Genomic DNA, 20,133 nt, shown 5'->3' on the forward strand with positions numbered 1-20,133 from the left:
TCCGTTTGTCAGAGTCCTGGGCTTTTTTCTTGTGTGAGTCTCTCTCAGAAAGTATGATGAAAAGATTGTTGAGCTTTAAATATCAGTATGAAAGTTCAATTTTGATTTGGTGTTTGCAGTGCATCAATGATGCTGTGTTTCTCGAGCCTTGCTAGCTTTCCATTGCTTGGTCAAGATTGAAATAATGATGTGTTGACTGTTGGATAGATTGTCATGAAATCCTGAACCCAAGGTTGGTTCATTCCTTCTTGTCTATTAATATATAAGAATACTACACGGTGGTCCCTTCACTTTCAATCATTAGACGACACTTACATGTTTTCTTCTACTTTGATTTATGACCTCATAAACTAAGATGCTGAAAAGAATCAGCACTACAGCATTGTCTCTGCAGCATGGTAGCATGATGAATATAGCATTTTGAAAAAGTACCTTGCCAAATAGAGATTACTAATGTGTCTTCTCTGAAGTTAATCGAATATAAATATAGAATATATAAATACATATTGCATGTAAAACATATGGAACAAGTGGTGTTTAATATAATTCTCCTAGGTGTTAAGTCACTTTTAAGAGAGAAATAATCTTTCTGGTTTGGGGATTGATGAGCTTATTGGGCCTTTAAAATATATATATTTTATATTCCCACATCCTTTTTCACGTTTTTTTTTTTGCTTCCTGGAAACCTCACTTGCACAGCTGTCTGAATTTTGGCTCACTTCCTCATTGGCATTGACTCAAATCTACAAGCTGGGAATGGATAATGAATTTCGTGAAAGTCAAAATGTATCCATTCTGGTCGAGTTTTTTCATGAATTTCCTGCAGAGAAGACATGAGAGGAAAACACAACTGCCAGAGAAAGACACTTCTCTTTTGACTGAGCAGTCCCATGACATCAGAAACCCTGGGTGGTGCGCTGTGTTTTCATTTAAGAGATATCGAGCACTGAGGGAAAACAACGCCTTCCAGCTTGTCGTCTTTGAGGTCTTGATTTCACTCTTTTTCTTTCAGAAAACAGACACTGCAGCTTCGCTCTGTGTCAGCCATGTTTCATGTCTCGACAATTAAAGACTCTCTACAGCCTCCCAGCCCGGGCCCTTTCTTCAGATACTCAATTATTACAGAGGCTAACTCATCATCACTGCAAGTGCACTGAGTGTGGCTAATCTTATCTGATCCGTTATTAGCTGCATTTTTCATCTTTATGGCAGAGCTAACAAGCCTTTGAGATTGTTAATAGCTGGGAATGTTCAAATCTCACGTTAAGCATGAAGATGAATGAAAAAGGATGACTGCACATAAATCATTCTGCTCTGCATAGTTTTACAGTGCAGGGAGAGTCTTAAGCCCAGTGACTCACAGGCATGAAGGTTTCACAAAAGAAGCCACACAGTATGAGGTGATCTCTCAAGCAACTACTTTTATTGAATTTAAAGTTAAGGCACACTCTGATGATTGTGCAGAAGAGCAAAAAGCAAAAAATGATTTATTACAGACACTTTTAAGTCATGTAAAATATAAGGAAAAGATTATAGAGGAATGTGTTACCAAACCCTTGTATACTGGGACATTGCAGAGAAGAAATGATGGATCACACCGACTTTTCTCAGAGAAAGATCCAGGTGCTCACTTTGTCAGAGCAGCGGTAAAACAACTTCATGAGCCATTTGAAAAGCAAACAGTGCTCTGAACGGTTTGACTTTAACTATATGTAAAAAACCAACATGTATGCACAACTGTAAAAGCAAGAGGAAGGTGAGATGCTTTGAGTTTAGAGCTGACGAGATGTTTGTTAACAGTGAAGGAGTCAAAGGTTAAGAGCCGGTAATCAGACAAAGTTTGAGTGATGGACGAGGTGGCCGCTCAGCTTTAGTGTGTGTGTGTCTGTGTGTCTGTGTGTTTGTGTGTTTGTGTGTCTGTGTGGGATTTGTTCAACAAAGCGCGGACAAAACATTTATGAATCATATCAGAGAGCTAAGTTGAGATAAAACCCACTTAAGGAAACATCCCTGCCAGACACTTAACGGGTACACACTCATTGCGCAGTCCGCCTTCGACCTCCCACCAGTTTTGGACAGCTTCATCTTTCTTGGAGTCTCAGGGTCATCTGCCTGTGACCTGTTATCAACAGACCAGATTAGGCCTCCAGACGTTATTAATCTGTCATGATAAGTTTACATCTGCTTAAATTGCTGCATTGGTTCCACAAGCTTCATCCTAGTGCCGGCTGAGTGAGCATTTCTCTTTATTTTTTGGGGGTATTTTGTAATCTGTGTGCTGCAGAGAATCCAGCAGAACTCTCCAAGCATCAAGTCACAGGTTACAAAGCCTCTCCTCCTCTTCCTCCACCAGACTCCTGGAACAACAAACATAAAGGATGCAGGTGAGCAACTGGAAGAACCCACTGGGAGTTTTAAACATGTGTTGTAGTTCAGTCAAGTTCAACAGTTTAATGAGGTTTACACTTCATTCTTATCTATCTAACTATCTTAGGTTAATCTCAGACCACAATCTCTTAATAAATCAATTTTATCTACAGATGATTTTCTCAATCAGTTAAGAAAATAAATTCAGTTCATTTCTCCATAGCTAACTAGCTATATTTAGAAAAATATATGATATAATAATGTCATTTTCTAAAGATAAATTGCCTTGTTAGGGGCGTCGGATAGGCTAGTGGTTATGTTGTGCGCCCCATGTACAGAGGCTATAGTCCTTGTTGCAGAAGCCATAGGTTTGAATCTGACTCTGGCCCTGTACTGCATGTCATTCCCCGCTCTCTCCTCACAACGTTTCCTGTCTCACTGCAGCTGTCTAACAAAGGCAATAATGGCCCAAAAAGAATCTTTAAATTTTTTTTTTTTTTTTTTAATAAAAATATATTGTCTTGTCATATTTTAAAAACAAACAGCCTTTTAACCAATGATTCAGAAAAAACGTGTTGTTACCCAGATAAGGAAATACATTTTATTGAGACCTCCACTAACAGGTAAAGAAATTCTAAACTTTCAATAACAGACCTTTTGGCCACAAAAGTTATGAGTTGACGCTATACAAATAAAAATTGATTGAAATTGAATTGAAAAAAAAAAAACACAAAATGTACAAACCATCACTGTGTAACGATATAATAGCGGGCTGGTTTCAGAAGGATATAAAGCAGACCTGCTCAGTCTTCTCACTCTCTTCCCTGGCCTGCAGACTGCTGTCAGCATTTGTTTGTATTGTATTGTGTTGGACAAACTGTATACTCACTCATGCACACACACACTCAACACTGCATACATACTGACTTCCTCACAAGCTTAAAATCTTGTTATGTAATAGTTGAACTGAAACATACTGTACAACGTGTGTGGACTCTCTCTTTTGTCGCATACTGTGGAGCCAGGTTGTGCCAATCGACAATATCATTCATTTGAAACATCTCTTCCTGTTGAAAGTAAGGAGGAAATCTGTTTTCTTTTTACTCAATTTTTCCTGTCATCCAACTCGGAGGTAAATATCTCGTAATAAATAAGTTGTACTTTGTGTCTGTCTGCTTTTTGGTACCAGGCAGGTAGTGCCCAAGAGCTTCTATTGTTTAAAGCTATATCACTTAAAACAGCTTCACAGCTTAATTAAAAAGTAAGTCTGGTTTGGAAAAAACAAAACAATAAGTTGAACTGGGGGTAAATAAAAAAATATTGATCATAGCAGCTACTGTACATTGCAGTCATTCAAAGCTGTTAAAGATTATTGGTGCTGACAAATCAAACTGTATGCTGAAATAAAAATGATCTTGTTTTTTTGTATAGCTACTTGATACTGTGTCATACAGCAGTATGAGCAGACCACAAGGAGCAGTAAAATGAACTACAGTGTAATGTGGTTCACATTAGCGATGAGCATCTGCCATAACTGCTCTGAGATGCCTCCACAGGCAATAAGCCACCCAGTAACGGCAGCCTGGGGTCATCAGGGTCTGTTGTGCAGACAGTTTGCCACAACATGGAGAGAATAGACTTACACCCCTTTTTTTTTTTATATTCATGGTTTTAATCATGGATGACAAAACATCCAGTCTATAAAAAAAAGGGAGGAAAAAGGTTGGCTTGGATTGTGTGCCTTTGCTGCCTCGTACATGTCTCTGGGACAGTCTGTTGGGTAAAAAACAGTGAATTAAATCTGTGGTGAATATGGAAATGTGTGTAAGGGGAGGGCAGGCATTAACAAACTGGCTTGGAGAAGACCTGGCAGAGGTCCAACATACAGCGCTGACAGTGTGAGGTCCTCCTTGCACATTCTAATGAGGCATTGTGAGCTCTGGTCTGCAGCAGGGCTCCCATGGGGTCAGTCGAACTGTACGAGCGATGGAGAGATTGGGAGGAAGTGGCAGCAAAAGATGACATGTCTGAAGTGCGTCACTCCACATACCAGGATGACAGATGGTTAAACAACCGCAGTGGAAGGAGGTGATGACAATGAAAACGTCTTCAAGGTCACACACAGGAAGCTGCATCATACTGAGGAGTTGTTTCCTGCGACCCCAGTAAGCATGTGATGTCAGCCCTTTGTTTGCAGGAATATCTTATTCTGACCAATGCGGATGTCCAGGTGGCATACTTTATCAGCATTAGACTTAACAGGATCTAGCAGAAATACTTTTAGATGTCATTCACTATGACGCGCACGCACAAACTTCTTGTTGTTGCTGAGGAACAATCTGTGACGATGGACATGTTATTTTCACATTTCCACCTGTGTTTGATGATTTGTTTACAAAGAATGTGAAGAATGCCAGAACTTCAGAAATAACATATCTTAAACTGAAGCCACATCATTTTGATCCTTTAACTTACTTATTTAGTTAATTCTGACACATGACACACTTATATCCCACAACACACACACTCACATGCCACCAAACCTATTTTTTTGATATTTTGATTTTTTTTTTTTTTTCCGAAGAAAATTGTTATATTATCATTACCAATAGCGATCACTGTTATAGTTGTTATTATTTCTTTCCCCCTCTCTTCCTTTCATGGAAACATTATATATTATACATTACAACATTATATATCTATATTATTGTTGTTATTATTGGTATTATAGAGATATACATGCATATATATATATATATATATACACATACATATACAATTAATAAAGAGTAACATGATAATGATTGTTATGATCACTTATTATTACTATTATAATTATTATTACTATTGAGGAGATGGAACTTGTGGGCGGACAGTGTTGGCTTTCGGGAGTTACCCAGCCCGCCCCATCCATCTTGGGAGTTTTCACTGGTGCCGCTGGGGGGCTTTATGTGCGGGGGTGGGGCCTCTTGCCTGATTCCGCGGGGACCCTGTGGCCCCCACTTCTCTGTTCTTCTCCTTTACGACATCTATATGATCTTGATACGCATGTATGTGTACACCTATGGATGTACATGTGTACGTACGTGTGTATGTGTATATTTATTATGATATATATTTATTACCATCACCTCTCTTTTTATGATGGTCACATTATTTCATTTATATAATTTTATCTTCTTTCCATTAATGTTTACATGCATATATAAAAAAAATTTCCACTAACTAATTTTTCATTTATTTATATTTTTGTTTGTTTTCTAGCTACTCCCCACTAAGTTCCGCACTTTAATGCATTACGCTGCCACGAACACATTCACACCTTTCTAACACACTACCTGAACATAAAAATCATTGCTTGACTTTCATCTCATTTAAATGTATTTTGTCTGTTTTGTTGCTCTGTATCTTTGCTCATGTTTTGCTCTTTTGTATCTATTTTGTCCGTTTTATTTTTGTCTTTGTTTATTTGTTCTCGCTTTAGTTGTCATGTCTATGTCATGTCTGTATATTCTTGTTTCATTTTGTTCACCTTATCACCAATAAAAAAAATTAAAAAATGTAAAAAGAATGCCAGACTTAAACACAGCATCATATTAATCTATGTAAAGTCTAATGAAATCACATTCAAGCCTTACATTGTTTGTCCATTTACAGATCACTCTCCTCAACAGGTTTAAATGTGTGACATTTTGTTAGCACCACAAGGGACGTCTGTTTATACATATATTTGCTGCATTGATGAAACGCTGCTGATTTTGACTGCAATCAAAAACGAGAGCTGTGAACTTGAACACCTTAAACAGAAAAAGACAAACTAATCAGTGAGACCACCTGGCGCTGTGTTTTTGTTGGAATTAAAACCTGCATGTTCTCCAGCAGACATGGCTCTCCATCACCTGCCCCAGAGTGTGGGCTCAGGCTGTCTTATTGACTGACAATCTCCCCAACAGCCAGACCACGCTGTCTAAAAAAGATGTCTTATCTTCTCTGGAATAATTGCAGCGTGCCGTACGTGACATAAAATGTGGGCTTCCCATTTCAGAATAATATCCTGCAGCTTCATTTAAAAGAGGAGTGCGAGTTGTGAATGTATGAATGACCGATGTGAAGGATGTATTTATGGCAGCTCTTCATTACAAAACGGGTCAGCACCAGTACAGTATGGTCTGTTACAGCACATTACATCATTAAGTTCAAATGTAATTATAGAACAAAAAAGTAATCCCAGGAGGAGATGTCAGTTATACCCTCACAACTCAAACAAATGAGTAGAAAGACACACTTTCGTATACAGCTGTTCTTCAGATTGTAGTCAAACTCATATGAAGTATATTACACACACAGAGCTTCATAGTATGTGATTCTTGGGATGAAGCTGCATAGCGTTTTACAATGAGAGCTAGTCCAGCATGTCCCACAATGCCTTGGAGCGATTTACTAATAAACATTAATAAAAATTAAAATGTATTTTCAAACATTTAAACTAAGTGTGATTTCTGTAAAAACATAAATGTTCAGGAGGATGAGTGTGAGCAACCAACAGTCATATTTGACTGAGACTCTTTCGTGCATTATTGATGGGAATATAGGGACCTTGAAGTATTTGAACAATAAGCAGCGGACTGTGTACATACGCAAGTGAACACGGGCACAGAACGATGTTACCTATGTGAACGCAGACCAGCGGGGGAAAGACGGGGGAGCAAGTTTTACACAAACTGAAGAAACACCATGTTACCAACCAAACCCACTGACCTGTAGGCGGTGATTTCCATGTCTCTGGCCATCTTCTCACACAGCAGCTCCTTGTAGTCTTCACACTGCTCCCTCATTTGCACTTGGAAGTCGGCCTCCTGGTTTTGCATTTCATCAATAGTACTCTGAATTACACACACACACACACAAACAGGGTGGTGGGATTAGAGCGTGAGATTAAATGACAGAATTAGTCCAAACCACTGGTCTTTTACATTAATCAGTCCACTCAGACCTCCAGCTCAGCGATCTGGTCCATGTACGCAGCTCTCTTCATCTCAACCTCGTCCTCCAGCTCCTCGTTACACTTTTCAAGCCCAGCGAGCTCCTTTTGCAGCTCAGATATCTGCAGGAATTGTCAAACATACACGAATGATTAATGGTTACTGTTAAAGATATAATAGCAAAGATTTCTACTTCATTATCTTGTGAGCGATAATGTGCAGTTGGACCATGTTGTGATGTTTCATTCATGATCAGTTTAGGTTCCCGATCAGCAACATCTAACGCGCATGTTCACTTTTTTTAGGGTGCGAGCTAACTTTATGCTGTAAACTTGCTGTAAACTATAAAGCCCACTGTACCCACATGTCAAGCCAAAGCTGCAGCATTAGCATTAATTTGAGTTGTTTTCTTCCCACATGACACCACAAAATCCTCCATCATGTCTTATTTTAGTTCTCTTTCTGATTTACTAACTGCTGAGAAATACAAGGTGTTCGAATATATGCTAGGAGGTAACTCTGTCCATCTGGCACTTGAGACGGCTATGTCCTGGGTTTATTACAGCCTTTTACTCAGCCACTCGGTGCACCACTTTGAAATGTCGGACTCCTTATGGAGACATTCTTAAAGGTTATGTGAACAGAAGCTAATTGGCCAAAGAGAAGTGGACAGCAGGATAAAAGTAGAAGAAGACGACAGTGGAATAATGTTAGAAAGGGGCGACAAAAGGATGAAGCACGATAAGAGGTGAAGCTGGCGCTAAACTGAAGTGAATAACATGTTCATTTACACTTTCAGATGTTGTGATGCATCATTATAGGATTGTCTTGCATAAATCAATTATCGCAGATTTACTGCATCACATTATTATTGTTATCCCGGTCCACATATCATGTATTGTATTATGAGCACCCTTCCGATTTCAACCCCTAAATGCATTACCAACTGAAATCAGATCAATCCTATATTGAGACATTTACAAGAGCTAGCCTAAAAGGTATTGTGGTTTTACAAGACATATATACCTAGGGCTGCATATTTCCATTAGATTGACATGTAAAAGCCAACTAGGGACAAAAGGTAGAAGACTACAGACTATTCCGTGCTCTGTATTTGGACTACATTAAATTCAACAGTCCCCATCAAATAAATTGCATTCAAATTCAAGAAAAGTAATGAGCATGACACAGGTATCTTAACTATCAGGGTTGTGGTGTCTTCCTTAGAGTAATCACAGTAATCACAGAAGTTCAACAATTAGCTGTCACAACCAGATGGGGATCCAGGCAGCAGTGAGATAATGTGACTTAGGAAGACCTGGTTACAACTCACAGTCTGATGATTACTCCACAACCTGGTCGAGTCACTTACTCACACACTCCTCGTTTTTTTTTTCTCCCTGGCCTGATGAGTAATGTCTCACTGTGCGTTTATAAGTACAGAAGTGTCCCACAACCACATCAGTGCCTGCTCTCTTATATACATTTCTGCGTCAGGGCTGATTTCACCGCAATCTGTTTGTTTGGCCATGTTGTGTCTCAGTGAGAAACCAGACCCGAGGCGTCCATCACAGGCAGAGAGAGAGGAAACAGAGCAGATCAAGCCGAGCTGTCCGATCCGTCAGGCTGGACTGAGCAGAGGACTGTGCGCTGCATGTTAGAGAGAAGTAGATGATGTTGGGAGAATTCGGCTGTGGTTACAGAGGCTCAGTGTTTATTTAAAGAGCTGGAGGTAGAGCTGCAGCTGCGGTAATGAGAACCAAACCACCGTGTTTGTGACAGATGTGGCGGTTAGCTGTGCTTTCACCACTGATGGATGTTAAAGAGTAATGTGAACAAAGAGGAGGTCGGTTTCTGTTTCCTGGAGTTACCTGGTGGTTTTACCTGAGTCATTACTTCCTGATCTCTTCCTTTATTGATGCCCAACTTTTAATGTGCATTTCATTCAAAATCCCTTTAACTGTATTTGCATTTTTTCTGTAGGCTGAGATTAGAAACATCGGACTAAGGTTTATTTCCTCTCTTCCAGTTGCAGGGGAAATTTTCAGCGGGTGTGTGTGTGTGTGTGTGTGTGTGTGTGTGTGTGTGAAGTTTTAAGACGTTTATGACACTGCAGGCGCTCTAAAAGACTTGACTTAATAAGTGAGGACGCGGAGGGCAATAAATCCTGTCTGAGCTGAAGCCGAGCTCTTCACATCTCCTGCTGAAAGTGTCCGCAGAGTAAACACTCTGGTCAGCAGGATCTCCCACACTGTTGCTCTGCTGTCACTCAGCTGCTCTGCACTCCCCTCGCCTGCTGTGGGAAACCATTCATTTTCACCATTATTTCTGATTTAAGAGCTGATGGCCGACGCAGAGCGAGTTGTGGGTTTGTAAGACTCCTTTTTACTTTGTCAGTATAAAGAGGTGGGAGATGTGAATCAGTAGGATCGAAATGGTGTGTATGTCTTAGAGTCCTCTCACTTTAGAAAAATACCCCTCTTTTACTAGAAGCATTAACTAACCATGGTTTGGTTACATAGGTATCAGTTTCTGAGATTTATATTCAGAACAGATGTAGAGGCAGAAGTCGTCTTTTGTGTCCCTCAAGTATTGAAAATATCTGTTTCAATAATTCCACCACTTCATTTCTTTTATAAAGCCATATCCCTAAAGCTGTGTTTAATTTTGAGAACACAGTCAACATTGATCAAAGAGAATATTTCATTAAACATTAATCTAACATTTGGAAGTATGCTACTTTGCTGAATGTCTTTATTTGCACTTTGGGATTAATAAGTCTGACCGGGAAATATGAAACTACCACTAGCCACTGGATAACCTAGTTTAGCATTTAGACAGCAAATGGGGGAAAATTCATGAAGAACACTAAACTACGGCATCAAAGTAGTCTGGGACATAATCCCTATTAAAACCCAAATATCTCACTTTTAAATTTTAGGGGAAAAAAAGGACACAATAAGATACGTCACAATACGATACGAAACCATACAATACGATATGAGGCCAGCAAAAACTATAACATCCCAATAGAGTGATTCTGTAGTTGATATATTGCAAGACAACTATTCAATGATAAATCACAATAAATGATTACCTGAAGAGCATAAAAAGGCCCTAAAAAGGTAAAGTACAGCATTAATGCATTTATTAACTGAGCTTAAGCGTCAGCTTCACCTCTTAATCTACTCCTTCTTTGGTTGATGGCGTCATGAGGAGTCATTAAGTGGTAACACGGTGGGGGAATCTGTTAACGTCTGTATTATTTTAAAATGAAAACATTGACCCAGCGATTCAATAAGTGTATCACATGAGTCAGGAAGATGAAATATTGCCCTTACTGATATTTTGTCCATCCCCTCATATGAAATGTGATTAATCTAATTTAAGATGTGCAGGTCATGTGATTTTGCTACCTTTGGGGAAAGCCAAGCTAGCGGTTCCCTTTTGTTTCCTGCCTTGGTGCTAAACTAACCTTCTGCTTGCTGTATCTTCAAATATAGCATTCACACTTCAAAGTTGTATCCTCTCCTCTAACTCTGAGAGGAAAAGAACAATAGTACGCCAAAATGTCAAAGTCGCTCTTTGAAACTGAAACGAAGCAGGGCTCATTTAAAGAAGTTTTAATGGCTTTTTGTATCATTTATTTTTGTTTTCTCTCTTTTGATGTCATTTAGGTGAACTGACTCTTCAAATACATAAGAGGAAAAAAAGAGGGAGTCCACTCACCAGCGTCTTCATCTCACTGATGTCCGTTATCTTTGGCAGGTTTTTGACTGTTGACCCTGCAGCACCTCCCACTTCCATTTGTTTTCCTTCACCGCTCGGAACGACGGCAGAAGAGGCTGAACTCTCAAACTGCACGGACAGAAGACGACAAGTTAGTGCAGTAGTAGAAAGATTTTAAGTCACAAATAAAATCTGACCTTTGCGTTTGAGTCAAATGGGCCGTGAAGGACAGTGCTTTCTTCTGGACAGATGAGTGCACTTTGACAGCAGAGCGCAATCAGAGCCTCTCATGCAGGCTCAGGGTTAAAGCTCTCCTTGTGTCCAGCACCATTCTGATTAGATGGAACAAACGAAGCTGAAGCTAGCAACATGAGGGTGCACAGGTGTGTGGGAGTCAGCCAGCAATCACCATTACTGTTCAAACCCAATAGCAATCATTTGAGCATCGAGACAGTTGTGTGTCGTAGTCGAGCGGGCCAGGCACAGACAAGAAAGTGTCCAGCTGTCGAGTGAAGAGACTGAGCCGGAAAAACACACCTTCGCATCCAGACAGACATACAATTGATATCTAAATATGCCAGATACCCTTCAGCTAAGCCTCAAAATGAAGGACATACACTTAAACACACAACAACGTCCACTCCAATGCCGCTGAGGAGCCTGGGAAGGCGGCCAGCAGTCTGATTACAGCCCTGACCTCTGAACCAGGCAGACATCCTCGCCCCAGAGGGGGTCAGACCCACCGGAGCTCAAGTCTGACCCCAATGCAGAACCTCTTTGCTTGCACTAAACACACACACATACACACACACACACACACACACACACACACACACACAAAGGTAGACAAAGGCATTCTGTCGGGGTGTAGAACTGCTCTCCTGATTCTCAAGTTGTTCCCCGATGTTGTGTTAAGAGGGAAAGAAAACAACAGGGAGTACCGTTGTGTGATTTGTGAAAGTCGAGATTTACATCTGGACCTGACCAAGCGGTTTCAGAGGGAGTGAGACGATGATGTGATGAAAACAGCAGAGGTCAAGTGGTCAGAAGAAGGATGAGAATGGCAGCTGCATGCTCCAAAGTATGAACTAAAACATTCTCTTTTTTTAATTAAAATATCAATAATACTATTTAAAATAGAAAAAAACATACATTCTAAATCCTACTGAAGAATGAAAATATAAAATGTAAAAAGAAGTCATTCTGCAGAAGAATGGCCCCTTTCACTGATTTAATATAATATTTGGCAATACTGCTGCAATGTATCAGTGTGTAAGGGCATTTTAGTGCTTTTGCTGCTTGAGATTTAGCCAGTGTTATCACTCTGGTAGCTCAGTCCAGCAGTTCTCAACCTAAGGGTCAGGCACACTCGAAAGGGTCACAAGATAAATCTAAGGGGTCACAAGATGATTGATGGGAAGTAAAGGAGAAAAAAAGTTCTTATACACAAGTTTTTAGTCTTCTTTGGGGGGGGGGGGGGGGGGGGGTTCTGTAGCCCCTGTTTTTTATTGGACTGGATATTGGAACAATTAAACAGTTACTTATGCCAAAGTGTAAGTTATCATTAAATGAGATAAAACATAAATACATATACATAAATAAAGCATGAGAAATAGCTACCACTGGACTTCTCTTGTCATTTGAGTAGCAACTAAAAAAGGTTGAAAAGTCTCATTTCATCTTAGAGATAAATGTTCTGTCATTTTTATCTAAAATCTTAATCAAGTAACCATTCCATATCGCTGTAGTTTAAAAGATATAATGTTTCCCTCTGAAATACAGTGGTGTAGGAGGACTGAGTCGTATCCAACAGAAAGAACACCAACCTTTAAATTGTACCTAAGTCCTGTACTTGATTGAATTACAGAAGGTCTGCATATGCATTATGCTCGTAGTGTAGGCGTACGGCTCAATCAGGAGCCAGACAAAGTATTGTGATTCTAAGCATGTACGCAGGTATGCTACTGTAAAGCATGTGGCACAAAAAGGCTTCCACTTCTTGACATGTTTATGTGTTTTGTGCTGCAGCGTGTTGTACCTGGAGGCTCTCAGCCAGCTGGCAGTAGTACGCCTTTACATCCAAGGCCGGAGCGATGTCAGGGCTGCCAAATTTAATAGCCGCCACGGCTCCTGTCGTCTGTTCAGCTGGATGCAGCAGACTCTGCACTGCCTGCTCATACACACACACACAGATGCACAGCGGTGAAGTTTATTCACATAGTTTACGCAGAGGTGAAATACAACTGACTACCTTATTCAAGGTTAACCTCATATTTGCATTTCATGCTACTTAAGGCTTCTTCCCAACCAGATTCAACATTAATTTAGCATCATTGATGATCCAATTACAGAAAATACAGACGTACAAAATAAACCAATTACAACAATAAACTTCTGCTTGTAGCACATTGATAATACATACTAATTATACACCTTTATTTGTGCTGAATACGTTTAATTCTGATAATCTAAACATATATGCAAAGATGTTTGTTTTTTTACTTGTAATTGAACTTTACGTTTATAATTTAGCGTTAATGTAATTGATTTTAATATGTATACTTAACTTAAGTAAGGCTTATGAAATTAAGTGAAAAGTTGAACATTTTGTTCAGTGCAGTAGAATCATAAAGGTGGCAGAAAATTGAAAAACTTAAGTATCTCAAATGTGCTCTAACATACAGCATCCTCTTACAAAAACATTTTTTGTTTTGATATGTATGCTTTCACATTTCAGTATGTTGCCCCTTTAGTTAAAAAAAGGAGAAAGTTAACTGTTACAGAGCTGCATTGTCAGTCTAACATTTTTGTCTCCTGTTCTCGCCACCTAAATAATGACATGGCTGCCGATTTGTCAGGGGAATGCTAGCTATCTGGAAGTGCTGATAATGATAACAGTTCATAAAACAAAGGGAACTTCTGTTTTCATTTGGTATTCAGCCGCATTTCCCGGACTGTGAGTTATGGAGCGTGTCCCAGAGGGAGTGTGTTATATGCCGGGCAGCACGGCTCTGCAGAGAAAAACACAAAATGATGGAGCTGGTCCTGCCTCAGCTGCCTGCAGCCTCCAGCTCTGATACTGGGGAGCGTCTGTCATCTGTGGTGATGTGGAGAAAATCGTATAGGTGGAGTGAGCAGGCTGTGTCGATATTTGAGAGAGGCAATGATGTGCTCACTGTAGGTGAAGTTGACTCTATTTGAAAGCATTCCCTTTGAGAAATTTAGAGAAATATGATCATTTGCTTTCTGGCTTAGAGTTACAGGAGAAGATGTATTCAAGTCATAAGAGATCATTTGCACAAATTAGGCCACTGGACCCTTTATGGTGATTTTTCCTCAATAAGCCAATGACTATAGAAACATCTGCCGTGATCCAGTTAACAGTAGACACACCATCATTGTCAGTGTGAGTCTGTATGTTTCCTCTTGTCTGTGTTTGTGTATACAGCAGATTTCTTCTTTTTTTTTACAATTGTACTTCCATGTACTTTTGTGTTAATTAATAACCATCCATTGTCCTGTTATGTCTGCTTCTGCAACATCTCTACAGGTACCCCTCTGAACACACAGTAAGGCTACAGACAACAGACATATTTCAGCTTTGCAGAAAGACTTGAAAGATGGAAGAGCTGTCCTACCCTGGCTATGTCAACGTATTATATCTCGTTTGTTTACTCTGAGCACAAAACAACCTGTAAGAACGATATATTTTGATTAAATGGGGGATTAAGTCCTTGACAATTTAACCAATAGCCAGTAGTAACCAGTAGCTCTAAACATAATTTCTTACCAGATTCAATATCCAAGCTATAATATGTTGTTTCGTTAGATTCAAGTGTGTTAGAAGGAAGGAGGTTTTTTACACTTGGATAGGACCAAGCTAGCTGTTTGTTATAATTGTGCTAATATAATTGGCTGATAGCTCTACCGTTATATTCAAAGGACAAATGTCAGAATGTTTTATTCCTCTCAGATAGGAAGCAGATAATAGGCATATTGTTGTACTCTAGATTCTGGAATAAGGAATTCACTTGTTACACTTTTCATTAGATTGCATATCTTTGGCTTTAATCCGCTCAGCATATGTTTCTGTTGAAATGGCTGTTTTTGGCTCTTCAGCAAGGTGACTGGGGTCATCACAGCTGTGTTTGTCACCCCAGGTCTGGGCATCTCTCCAACACTCCTGTCTGACCTAAGTGCTACATTTTGAGCCATTTTCAGGGCTATAAACTCGTCCTGTTTCATCACACTGCAGCTATACATCTTCTCTCTCTCTCTCTCTCACCGTGCTATGCTGGGCCTCCATGTTAGCCAGCTGCTCCTCATAGATAGCCACTTGCTCCCTCAGTGCCAAACACTCCGCTGTCACAGTGTCCACTTTCTGCAGAGAAAATAAAGTTAATAGAGAAAAAGGCTGAAAGGAAAGAACGTTGCTTTTAATTTCTGAGGAGAACACTGCAGTCTGGGAATTAAATCACACAGCAGGTGAAGGAAAAGTAGAAAAAGTATTTGTTTCCGCCCTGAACAACAATTAAAAAAAACAAAAAACATCAGCACCAGCACATCCACCTGTTTTACTGAACAGCAAAAAGACACCGCAATGCAGAGGAGAGGGGGAGGTGGAGGAAGATCAGAACGAGGCTAACTAGACACACAAGCCCCGTCCACCAATCCATTTGGCAGCAGGGGGTCTCAGCTTATCTTCTCTTTATGAAGAACCAGATTAATTGGTGCTGGATGCAATTACTGTGGGTGCCTGCTTTTACGTTTGGAGACATGCAGAGTTGGTTTGGTGGTGAAGTTGTGGATCCTTACTGGGAGGGCAGCTGTAGAGCTTTTTTTGAAGGAAAGCAGGCAGCAAAAGTAGTCTGGTCCTACTGTTGCTGCACTTACATATCAGCAAGCAGATAGATATAAACTCATTGTTAATCTCCTTTTTAAACACATAAGCTTTATTATTATTATTTGAATTTTGGTCACTTAAGGGCAACAGCTGTAAACACAACACCAATGCAGTGACACAGAATAAAGTGAGCTCTAGTTCAGCTTCCACTGACCGGGGGAAATATCTGTTTCTATAGCTGCTAAATATTGGACTGAACAGAAACAATGCCACTAAAGAAATGCGTTAAGGGGGAAACAATAATAGAACCATCAAATTACACAATGAGATATGATCAATTTATAATAAAGAGGTATTGAAACAGCCATAAACCTATAAAATATTTTTGTTGCTAGTTTGGGGCTGCTGAAGATAAATAGTGAACACAACAACACTACAGTCGTGTTTCAACTGCATGGCAGGTTTTGGGTTCAAATGACTTTTCTGAACTTTGTTTTCCACTGCAGAACGTAACATTTCATCTCAGGGGGATCTTAAAATCCCATACCAATTGTCGTCACTTAAGAGTTGGTGGGTGTGGCTTGATTAATCAGTGGCAATAAAAACAGAGTGTCATTCTAAATTAATTGTTGCTGAATCCCCATTGGTGCTAAGATGTAAATAACATCCACTCTTTCTAATCAGTGGAATCGACTTCCTTCTATTTGTATTTCAGGTTAATATTGTCAAACTCGTTTTAGTTGTTCGTCTGTTTTACAGGAACAGAAATGGTCTGGTGATGCAAAACATGGCCGCATCAAAAGACACCAGACGAAAACAGACAAACGTGTGTATAATAAAAAATTATAGTAACAAGGGAAAGGGAATTTGTGGTGTTCTGAAAATTGAGCAAAGTTGGCAGGACAGACACACACAAAAGCCAGCAGTTTACTCTAAAAACACCCAAACGTGCCTTGTTTCATCACTGTCAGTATGCCATAATGTTGAAAACTGCAGCTAGTTGTGGCTTGAGCTGTGTAGTAGTCGCTCCTCTCCTCCGCATCCTGGCTCTTCCTCTACCTCCCTGCAGATTTCTCACCAAGTCTTGTCACCCTGCAGCTGCTTCCAATTCAGAACCAGAGAACTGAGCCAGCAGGAACATTACAGAACCATATTACAGGCTGTGTTACGTCTGTAAGGGAGAAATTGAAGCCTCCTGCGCATCTGGCTGGTTGGAGTTTGGGCTCTGGCATGTGTGATGGAGTAGGAGGAGGAGGAGGAGTTTTGGGGGGTAAAGGAAAAGTTTGTGGGCTCAGTTTGCAGCAGGCAAACAGCCCAGACTGTGTGACTGCTGGTGATCAACACCCATTGGGTGATGGAGCTCCAGAGGAGCAGCTGTGGCCAGTTTCAGGAGGGAGGAGCAGGGACGGGTTTGACAACACTGCCATCTAGTGCTGAAGGTTAATTATCACAACTAAATAATGGAGTCTGATCATGTTTTAAAAAAGCATTAGAATATGCTTTAAAATAATAGTAAAAGTCACAAATAGTAAAACAAACAACACAGAACAAGGTATGCAGGGTCTACTAAAAAGTGTGACTGGTTGCATTTTGGGAAATGAAGGATGAAGGGTTTTCAAAATCTTACCCTAACAAGTAACCAAAAAAAAATGAATCTATCCTTGTTATAAAAAATAAAAATAAATTTATACTTAATTGATCCCGCGAGGGGAAATTCGTTTTTACACTCTGTCTAGTTAACATGCTACACAAACATAGGCTGAAATACACACACATGCACTAATGGGGAGGTCTCAGGGTGGGGGGGCTGCCCACGGCAGGCGCTCCTGGGCTGGTGGGGGGGTTGGGTGCCTTGCTCAGGGGCACCTTGGCAGTGCTCAGGAAGTGGACTGGCACCTCTGCAGCTACCAGACCAGTTTCTGGACTTGGTCCGTGCCGGGACTTGAGCCGGTGACCCACCGATTCCCAACCCAAGTCCCTACAGACTGAGCTACTGCCGCCCCACTGAGCTACTGCCGCCCCACTGAGCTACTGCCGCCCCAGTTGCTGCGGCTTCTTCTATTTTGATTAAGTATTCTCTCCTATCTTCTTGGCTTTTTGAGAAAAAAAAGAAAGTACATCTAACCTCTCTGAATGTGTCCATATGAAGTATTATAGGCAACTATTTTTTATGTTGTGAAAAGAAATCCTCTGGTTTGGCCACACTATAGGTTCAATAATTGAAAGTCATCAGTCAAAATGACATGTCACGGAGAGAGGAGACCCCCCCCCCCCCCAGCGCAATGTTTACATAAAGTGTGAAGAGAATAGCGCATACACATTCATATTTAGTTTCACTTTGGCCATCAAATCTGCTGTTTGTCTTAAGTGTTTTGTAGGAAGTTAATATTGTTTGCTGGGTTTGAATCTTTGTTGCCCATTTGATTTATAAAGGAGATTTATTGTTGAGTATTCTACAGTCTCTTGTTTATTTTCTGTAGAGTTGTATATACTTTAAAGGCCCATTTGGCATTCAGCATTGCAAATAAGACTATATGATGGTATAAGATGAAAAAATAACAAAGGTGACATCTCACTCAATTTCTGCAATTTAATGCTTCACTAAGATTGAAGGTCCTAACAGATACAGTTATTTGATTTAGTTTGCTTCATTAATTTATTTTATCATTAAGTTTTATGCTAAGTGTGTATTAATCCTGGCCTCTGCACTGACCTCCTGTAACTAATTGGATGCTTTCCATGTTTTCAGCCATTACCTCAGCAACATCTTGTCGTCCCTGCTGAAGGAGGATTCTCTGCTGTGCTGCCTTCTCGTACTCTTTCATCAAACGTTCAAGCTCTTTCTGTAGCTCCTCCGTCTCACACAGAATCTCATCCTGCAGTGGTGAAAGACAGTGATGAATCTGGACAAGGTTATATATCAGGCCTGCCTGTCACTGTGCAAACTGAAGTAAAATTGATGGGATGTGCAATGGACCGTCCATGAGAAAACCACATATAAGAAGGTGACACACACGGCCAAGCATGCAGCAGACACACCCAGTGGCAGTGACACCCTACCCTCTCTCTGCGCAATCTCTCCACCACCGCATCCAGACTGTAGTCAGGCTCAAACCTCGTAGAAGTGATGCTGGAGGAGGCTGGTCGTCTGGTTAGCTTCTCCTCTAGATCAACAATCTGACATTCAAGAGACTCATTCTCCTCCTCAAAACAATGAGCCTAAAAGACATTTAGAACATGTAAAATCAGACAGGTCGATATTGCGTATATCCAGATTCACCAGGAACAATGTCATGACCCAATTAAGGGAAAATAAAGTTCTCCTGAGTAATATGGAGCAGATTATCCTCACCAGCTCAATAAGCCTGACCAGGCGGTCATTGAGGGCAGCGATGATGGTGCGGTCCTGGATGAACCGGTTCAGACCATCCTTGTTGAGCGCCTTTGCGGCAACAAAATCTAGTTTGTCACAATCACACTTGTCAACAGCCGCAGTCCTGAGAAGAGAACGTACCAAAGACCTGACTTTTATCTAAAGATTCAAGAGATAATGTAATTCTGTAAAGCTCATACAGTACAGAGCATCACTTTCCATATGTAGAGAACAGAAAGACAAGAAGGTTCAACTACACTATATTAAAGAGTCATTATTTTACAGTGCACTAAAGCTGTACTTTTCACATACATGAACACAGAAAACAATTGTTTTTTTCCACGATTATAAAAGATATAACTACTCAGGAAGATCTGCTCTAAATGTAGGTAAACCCCATCCCAGAAACTCATCCTCCAGAAATGTGCTTCCATTTCTAATTCCACTCTATCAAATTGTAAGAAACATAATCCTAGCATCAATATCCTAAAATCGGTTAAGTGCAGCCCAAACTCTCCCCAGAGACCCCCACTAACCTGACGGAGGCCCGGTACTGCCCTGCACAACCCAATCCTCCATTCCGACTCCAGTTCTCCTCCTCAAACAGTCTGCGGTAAGAAGACACTCTGAGCATGGCCATGGCTTCGGAGGGGTTCACACTGCACAATAGGCAAATGGTGGCAGCAGGTCCAAGGAGGGGTTTTTATATTCACAGGGAATCAGAATGTAGCACTCAGGTGAAAGACCTCTCACAGATCATGGAGTAGACTAATTATAGTGTGAACTTCAGCATGTAATGATTTCATGTGTACTCGAAGAGTGCGCAAGTAAACCAGTGC

At 40.4% G+C, this 20,133-nt stretch overlaps 1 protein-coding gene across 1 annotated transcript; it reads right to left on the reverse strand.

The window, feature by feature from the left end:
* Nucleotides 1-1,396: 1,396 nt before the first annotated feature.
* vimr2 (vimentin-related 2) lies at nt 1,397-20,109 on the reverse strand. The gene is made up of 10 exons (XM_061048466.1): nt 19,831-20,109; nt 19,274-19,418; nt 18,982-19,140; nt 18,678-18,797; nt 15,364-15,459; nt 13,117-13,248; nt 11,079-11,207; nt 7,361-7,471; nt 7,126-7,250; nt 1,397-2,357 (listed from the first exon to the last, which is right to left on the reverse strand). The coding sequence occupies exons 1-10, from the start codon at nt 19,932-19,934 to the stop codon at nt 2,315-2,317; spliced, it is 1,164 nt and encodes a 387-aa protein (XP_060904449.1). The 5' UTR covers nt 19,935-20,109; the 3' UTR covers nt 1,397-2,314.
* Nucleotides 20,110-20,133: the final 24 nt, after the last annotated feature.

Source organism: Labrus mixtus, chromosome 10, assembly GCF_963584025.1.
Source record: "Labrus mixtus chromosome 10, fLabMix1.1, whole genome shotgun sequence".
Taxonomy (NCBI): Eukaryota; Metazoa; Chordata; class Actinopteri; order Labriformes; family Labridae; genus Labrus; species Labrus mixtus.

Bases quoted from the DNA above. Each gene is read 5' to 3' on its own strand.
- vimr2 (XM_061048466.1), bottom strand. From the start codon at position 19,934: ATGGCCATGCTCAGAGTGTCTTCTTACCGCAGACTGTTTGAGGAGGAG. The intron at 19,419-19,830 runs GTTAGTGGGGGT...TTCTCTTCTCAG, and splicing joins CAGTACCGGGCCTCCGTCAG to GACTGCGGCTGTTGACAAGT. The intron at 11,208-13,116 runs GTACAACACGCT...CTGTCCGTGCAG, and splicing joins AGCTGGCTGAGAGCCTCCAG to TTTGAGAGTTCAGCCTCTTC.